The 8,398-nt window shown below is 43.8% G+C and overlaps 1 protein-coding gene across 1 annotated transcript in view; it reads right to left on the reverse strand.

The window, feature by feature from the left end:
* Positions 1-3,192: 3,192 nt before the first annotated feature.
* The window catches only part of TMEM128 (transmembrane protein 128), a 16,842-nt gene continuing 11,636 nt past the window's right edge, over positions 3,193-8,398 (reverse strand). Inside the window, exons 3-4 of the mRNA XM_007948780.1 lie at positions 4,542-4,700; positions 3,193-3,292 (exon numbers count right to left, since the gene is read on the reverse strand). Of these exons, the coding sequence (XP_007946971.1) occupies positions 3,193-3,292; positions 4,542-4,700 (259 nt within the window). The remainder of the gene's footprint in view (positions 3,293-4,541; positions 4,701-8,398) is intronic.

Consider the following 8,398-nt stretch of genomic DNA (forward strand, 5'->3'; position numbering starts at 1 on the left):
AAAAAAAAAAAAAAAAAAGACTATTGGTGTATTGTAGCCAATAAGTGGCAGGGGGTGGCTTGAACTAGGTATGATTCCAAAGTCAGGGCTCTTACCCTCACATCCTCCAGACTCTGAACACCTTCACCTCAGCCCTTCAGAGTTTACGCCTCAGAGCAGCAGAACCAGCGTTCCCCGGTTCAAGGAAACCACTTGGTCTTCACTAACACTACACACAGCAGACATGGATGATGTGCACTGTGCCTTCTCTTCCTGCCCGAGTGTAACCGCATGTCTCGACAACACAAGCGCTGACTGGATCAGGTCATCACTAGAGGTCATTTTTTTTTTTAACAAACCTTTTAATAGTCAAAGTTTATTTCTATTTAAAAATGCTCACTAGAGGTCACTTTATGGTGAAAAGAACCTATCAGGCCCTTTCTACCTCACAATGTCCCAACTTCGGGTTTAACGGAACATATCTAAAAATCAGCCTCAGAAGACACACAACCAGAACATTCCTTAGAAGCAAGGATGGTGAGACTCAGCTTGCTTACTTTGGACCCATCACCAGGAAAGACCAATGGCCAGAAAATGACATCATGTTTGGTGGAGTGGAGGGCCAAAGGAAATGAGGAAGTCCCTCCATGACAAGGACACAACGGCCACAACAAGCAGCTCAAACGCACCCACGATCACAACCACAGCACAGGCCTGGGCAAGGTCTCACTCTGTTACACATAAGCCTGCCGTGGAGTGGCAGCCACCTTGCTGAAGGTGACAATACTGTCTTTATAAGCTGTCTGAAGGAGCTCTGGTAGTGTAGTGCCTAAGGCACTTGACTGCTAACCAGAAGGCTGGCAGTTCAAACCCACCAGCCATTCCTCGGAAGGAAGATTGGGCAATCTACTTTCGTAGTGATACTGCCTTGGAAACCCAAGGAGGCGTTGCTATGAGTCGGGTCCAACTCAATGGCACATAACAACAACAAGCTGTCTGAAGGGCACAATGCTGTTGTTGTTGTAAACTGCCGTCAAGTCAGATCCGACTCACAGAGAGCCCGCCTTGGGTTTCCGAGATGGTATCTACCGAAGTAGACTGCCCAACCTTCCTTCCGAGGAGGGGCCGGTGGGCTTAAACCGCCACCCTTCTGGTTAGCAGTCAAATGCCTTAGGTACTACATCATCAGAGCTCCTGAAAAATAAGAGTAACCTTCTCTAAAAAGTACCCTTAGTTATTTCTACAGTTAACTCAAGTCCTAATACTGCAGCTAGTAAACAAGTTGCCACTGAGTCAATTCTAACTCATGAAGTCTGTATTAAGAAAACCCACAGGGAAGTTTTATTTAAATGTTTTATTTAAATGTTAAGAAAAAAAACATACATGCTGAAAAATGATTAAAAGTTCATAAATCAAACAAATGTTAAAATCCCTCATAATTTACACAATGATAAAAATCAAAAGTGATGGAAAACATAATTACTTTCGGATGGTCCTCTCACCTAACACAACTGTCTTAAGAATGAGATCTAAACTAAGTACTTAACTAGCTTAAAGGCATGTGACAGGCCCATCTGTTTACATGACACTGCTTCCTGCTATTCCCTACATGGATGAGGGAGCAATTTATTTCCATTATTGGGGGGTTACTGCATACCCCTAATGAAACTCTGCCAAATTCTGACATCACTTCTTTTTCCAAAGATTCAAGCAATTCACATTTTAAAAGTTACTTCTGTAACACAGACATCTGGAATATTCAATAATCAACTGAGTTTAAGACTACGTGAATGAAATAATTTATTCTGGCTTGTGCCACAAATCTGTTAGCCATATTTTCCCACGGGAACCGCTTGTTGTGTAGATGCAAAAAGACACCGATTTCCATTATCTGTCCATGTTGTCTGCTGGCAGGAGGGCCAATCATTCACTTTAAATTTGCATTCTCTTAAATCTGAAAGAAAAACAGCATTACATCCCAAGACAGACCTTCCACCTTAAGCTACTGCATTTAATGAAAAAGCAGAGCTCAAGTTCTATGTCTACTGTACTAACACAGCTCTCCATCACTAGTTATAAATTCATGTCAGCCTGAGTCCAAAGCTTCTGGACACCAGTAAAAATTTAACACTGAAGAGTCAGAGAAGATTTAATGGCCTAGAAGGCAGGGTGGAGACCAGGTCAGATTAGGGAGCATGACGAGATGTATGAGACTAACTCAGGAGCCCTAGTGTTCTGTGGCAACACATGGGAACGAGGACACACAGCACACCGGGACAGCCCTAGTGGTGCCCACAGCACAACAGAAGAGGACATGTTCGTCACCAGCATGGCTATGCATATGCCGTCCACGCTGCTCAGAGTGGCAACAATGAGGTGACATCCATATCTTTATGTGGCTACAGCAGCTTTCCTTAAAATCTCTGATGGGGGGACGCAGGCTGTTTGCTGAAATGGCAGCTTTCTTTAGCATCCCAATCACTTACTAGTGGATCAATTTCTACTTCTCTGGGCCTCAGAGTTCCTATCTTAAACTCATGTATGGAGGAAGTTTCTTCAAGTTGTGAGGTAAGTGATGTGAAGGAGGAACTGTCCTCCTTTGCTATGTTCCCAAGCTTGCAGGGTGAGTCCCTACAACGCAAACTGAGTAACTGAGTTACGTGACACTCAGTAACAGACCGCACTGTGTAAGGCCAAGGGCCCAAGGATGCAGTGATCTGTGGGGAGGCAGAAATTCCATAAACAACACGACAGAAGACTGAGGGGTCACCTCTCAGATTGTCACAAGGAGTCAGACAGAAAATGGCAGGATTCTTTTCCCTGATTGGGCAAAACTCCCTATTCTCCCCATTCCTTAAGAACAGTCATTTGTAAATAGGTAGATGAAAGTTTAATTAAATGTAAAATGTTCTAATGTGTTAAATATAAAATGTTTCTAATTATATTTGAAAGTGCAAATTGTCTTCCTGAGGTCTTTGAAGGGTATGGTGCCTTCCCTAAAAAGTACTCACTCTGCCCGAAATTAAGAAAGAGGGACAGGGTCTCAGCCGCTTTGATCCCAGAGTTCAAGGGATAGAGAGCTCTGATGGAAACAGGGCTGAGAAAAACTCATGAGTCATCCGTGATGCCAAGTCTACTGGGAGACGTCCTGGAGTCGTTTCACGAGTAGGGGCATCATCCGCGAAGGCGTGCCAGAAACCTTACCTTTAGCGATCATCCAAGGAGTGAGATAAGCATTATGAGCCCCATGAACTGGGTGAACAACAACACTGGAGTGAGAAACGACCACACGTGCCATAAGGCGATATTGAAGCTGCAAGGAACAGAACAGACGTAACCACACATGCCATAAAAGGACACTGACGCTGAAGAGAACAAAAGTAACAGTCAGCAACTACAACTCTAACATACACAAGCACGTCTGGGCCTAGAACGTACCTTTTATTCAGTCTGGGAAAGTTCACCCAAGCAAACTTTCTACACATTATGTCGTTTAGAGCTGTGATGTATCCAATGCTGGAAAGCTCTACGTACAGGCAGTCCCTGGGTGACCACATCCAACGAGTGGACAACTCCTACTGGCCCTTTAATATTATGCAAGCTTGTCCTCACCTTGAAACAACTGAACCAACCCCTAACTCAACCCTTATTTGTAATAAATTCATCACAATCACCTTCACTTGCTGCATCTGCAGCTTTTAAATTTTTGAAGAGGCTTTGAGCCTTTTCTTGCCTGGACTAAAACCAAACCTACTGCCATCGACTCAATACCAACTCACAGCGACCCCCACTGGGTTTCTAAGGCTGTAAATCTTTACAGAAGTAGACTGCCTCATCCTCCCCCTGCAGAGAAGCTGGTGGGTTTGAACCACTGATCTGGTTAGCAGCCGTAACATCATAGGCACTACACCACCAGAGGTCAGAAGCAGGTGTACCTGTTCCAAGTGACCTACAAATTCTTAGACACAGGAAGGGATCACAACCATACCCTGGGTGCAGCTGAGTATACGCCATCAAATATAAAAGAATATACTACATGAATGAATTTCTGCATTCTTCAATAAAAACAGACTAAACAAAAGCCAAGTGTTTAAGAGATGCACACTGAAACAGCAAAATCACACAGAAAAGCAGAAAATGCCATGAAGACGGGCAGTGTGTACCTTTGGGCAGAAGAAAAAGGCAGTGATGGAGCGGGGGCATGGAAGGGGCTCCTGGGGCTCTTTCTGACCTGGCTGGGGCTGACACCACTGCTCACTGTGAGCACTCATTCGGCAGTAGGTTTTGATGTCATCCGCTCTTCTGTGCACATGGTACCTTACAATTACAACAAGATTTCAAAAGCAAACTGCAGAATCTGTCGAAAGTCACCATTTGTGTCATAAATCAAGAGACAGAGATCCTACTGACAAGGGAACGAGGGCGACAGGATGACAGGGAGACTCCTTTTCTGTCACCTTTTTATCCTTCTGAACCTTCTATCATGTGCTTCACCTGATCTATCTTTGTGTCTTTCTGTGTGTGTTTTTAAATTCTTCTTGGTCCTTTCAAAATCAACTCACCAAATCCCCGCTGCGATAAAGGTAGCAGTTGTAATGGGTATCAAGGAGGGGTGCCTGGTATCATAATCTTCAACTCCGCAATACCACTCTAGGAAGATTACACAGTAAAACGCAATCGATAGGCTGATGAGCAGCAAGGCACCGCCAAGGAGAAACCAACTGTGGAGACAAGAAGAATATCATGGCAAACCAGCAGGTATCTTACATGAACCTTTTTACTGATAACCTACAAACCAAGTTGACTTCCAGGAGGGCAGCGAGGCAGGAGGTAGGGGCTCATCACAACGCAGTCTCTATCTAGTGGGAGGTGGATTGAGAAAAGGTGACAAGGAGACACAAGGGCTATGAAGTGAGACTCTGAACACATACATTCACGTGTGCTTCATAAACTGACCAAAAAAGGATGGACCCTGGTTGCAGCGACACATTTTCTTTAAAAATACAGGAAAGACAGGGGCTGCCAGGTTGTGTAAGAAGCTGTGTGGAGGCCATGGACAACATTCTCCACAGTTATCACTAACTCCTCCAAGCCAAGGAGGCTGGTTTGGAATACTGAAAATCAATTCAGAAGATGTTGGTAAGATGTTCAGTCACCTCCAACTCACAGGGACTCATGAACAACAGAACAAACACTGCCCAGTTCTTTGCCATCTTCACAACTGTTGCCACGCTTGAGCCTGTCATCACAGCCACTGTGTCTTGTTGAGGGTCTTCCCCTTTTTCCCTAACACTCTACTTTACCAAGCATGATAGCCTTCTCCAGAGACTGGTCCCACCTCACAACATGGTCAAAGTGTGAGAGACGAATTCTGCCATCCTCACTTCTAAGAAACATTCTGGCTGCACATCTTCCAGGACAGATTTGTTCATTCTTCTGGCACTCTGTAGTATTTTCAATATTCTCCCTGTGTTAAGGTTGTGTGTCAACTTGGCTGGGCCTGGTTGAGTGGCTGGGCAGCTGGTGGTAGTTATTCCCCATGATGAGACTGGCAGTCAATTCCATGGTGGGATCTACCACAGGCAGCTGAGTAGCTGCGTTAGGGATGCAGTCTGCTTCCTGTATATAAGCAGCAGCTTTGGGAATGGTCTCTAGCTTATGGCATACTTGAACCCTGCATGTAGCCGTGTTGTTGTTCAGCAACCTGCCACATTCTGCCAACCCTGGGACTTTCAATGGACTTGAATTAGTGGCCTGCCATGTAGTTTGGTAACATCAGGACTGTACCTTTTTGCTTGTCAGCCTCAGCAGCCAGCAGCTGTCCAAAAAGCCTCCAGCTTCAGTGGGCCAGGAATAGGAGGCAGAGCTGAAGCCCAAGGCTGAGGGGCTTTCACCCAGCCCCAAGAGCCTGGCACTTTGAACTCAGACTTAAAGCCTCCAAACTGTAAAAGAATAAACTCCTATTTGTTCAAGCATCCCATTTGTGGTATATTCTGTTACAGCGGAACAGAGGTAACCAGAACACTCCCCGACACCACAATTCAAAGGCATTAACTTCTTCGGTCCGGCTCTCACAGGCATATTACACTATCAAAAAGACAACGGCTTGGGTCAGGTGCACCTTACTCTTCAAAGTGACATCTTTACTTATTAACACTTTAAAGAGGTCCACCTGCCCAATGCAGTATGTCATTTGATTTGACTGCTGCTTCCACAGGTGTTGACTGTGGATCCAAGCAAAACAAAATCCTTCACAACTTCCATCTTTCCTCCATTTATCACGATGTTGCTTACTGGTCCAGTTGTGAGGATTTTTGTTGTACATTGAGGGGTAGAATTAACAGTGTTAACTTCAATTCTGTCTCATGAAGGACTCTCAGCTGAAAGCCTTCCATTTTCAGAAGAGCTCCGGTTCTCCCCGGGGCAGGCCTTTTCCTCCCTTTCAGTTCCCTGGGGAACTGACTCACAACCTCCTCAGCCCCCTTCCTCCTAACCCCTTCTGCACAGGAGAGGGGCCAGCCTTGGGACTAAAAGCCCTTTTCTGTTCTACCAACCCAACCCAACAACTCTCATTATCTTTGGTCCTCTGTGGGGAGTAGTCACACTAGAGTCCCATGTACAAGAGAGGGGAACACAATGCACAGAACAGTTAACTCACACAGGCAATGGCACTGAGATGACTTAAAACACAGTAACGATCCAGATTCCTTTAAGAAATTACAAAGCAATGCTGGGATGCCAAATGATCAGAGGGGGTACAGGGCAGCCACTAGGCGCAGGCTCTGAAATCCATCTGTCTGGGTTTAACTTCCAGCTCCATCATAAGCAGCTTAGTGACTCTGGGCAAATACTTTAACCTTGATATGCTCTGGAAATACTCACAGTACTTAACTCCTAGAAGACCTGTGAGAATTAAAGTGTTTAGAGAAGTGCTTCTCACACAGCTACATCCTCAACATCACCATTATTCCACTGGCAGATCTAGAGACAAATATTTCCTGTTACTCTGCGGCTAGCACCACTCACCTGTCAGTTTGTCGTACTATGGTGTCTGATGTGGTGTGATTCAAAATGCAAAAAAACAGCTGCAAACATTCATTAATGATCAGAACATGGAGTGAGCAAAGTATGAGTCCAGGAAAATTGGAAGTCATCAAAAATGAAATGGAACATATAAAGATCAATATCCTAGGCATTAGTGAGCTGAAATGGACTGGTATTCGTCATTTTGAATGAGACAATCATAGGGTCTACTGTGTTGGGAACGACAAATTGAAGAGGAAAGGCATGCGTTCATCATCAAGAAGAACATTTCAGGATGGATCTTGAAGCACAATGCTGTCTCAACTCACTGCCACTGAGTCACTTCTGACTCATAGCATCCCCCATAGGGTTTCCAAAACTATAAATCTTTATGGAAGCAGACTGCCTTGTCTTTCTTCTATGGAGAGTGTGGTGGGTTTGAACCACCAACCTTTGGTTAGCAGCCAAATTCCTTAAGCACTACACCACCAGAGAGCCTTACAATCCTATTAGTGATAGGATAATATCCATATGCATTCAAGAAAGAGCCGTTGATACGACTATTTTTCAAATTTATTCACCAACTACTAAAGCCAAAGATGAAGGAACTAAAGATTTTTATCAACTTCTGCAGTCTGAAATTGACCAAACACGCAATCAAGACATACTGATAATTACTGGTGGCTGGAATGTCAAAGCTGGTAACAAAGCAGCAGCATCAGTAGTTGGAATATATGGCTTTGGTGACAGAAATGACACCAGAGATCACATGATAGAATTTTGCAAGACCAACTTATTTATCACAAATACCATTTTTCAACAGCATAAACAGCAACTATACACATGGACCTTGCCAGATGGAATACACAGGAATTAGACTGACTACATCTGTAGAAAGAGGCAATGGAGAAACTCAACATCACAGTCAAAATAAGGCCAGGAGCTGACTATGGAACAGACCATCAATTGCTCAACAGCAAGTTCAAGCTGAAGCTAAAAATAATTTTGAAAAGCCAATGACAGCTAAAATATGACACTGATTATATCCCACCTGCATTTAGAGATCATCTAAAGAAAAGATTTCACTCACTGAACACCAATGACCAAATAGACCAGCCGAGTTATTGGATAACATCAAGAACATATGTGAAGAAAGCAAAAAGTCATTAAAAAGATAGGAAAGGAATAAAAAACCAAAATGGATGTCAAAAGATACTCTGAAACTTGCTCTTGAACAGAGAGCAGCTAAAGTGAATGAAAGAAATGATGAAGTAAAACTGGAGATTTCAAAGGGCAGCTTAGAAAGACAAAGTAAAGTATCATAATGAAATGTGCAAAGACCTGAAGTTAGAAAATCAAAAGGGAAGAACACGTTTGGCATTTTTTTTTTTTTTTT

The sequence above is a fragment of the Orycteropus afer genome, unplaced genomic scaffold (assembly GCF_000298275.1).
Source record: "Orycteropus afer afer isolate SDZICR_OR568_19922 unplaced genomic scaffold, OryAfe1.0 scaffold00224, whole genome shotgun sequence".
Taxonomy (NCBI): Eukaryota; Metazoa; Chordata; class Mammalia; order Tubulidentata; family Orycteropodidae; genus Orycteropus; species Orycteropus afer.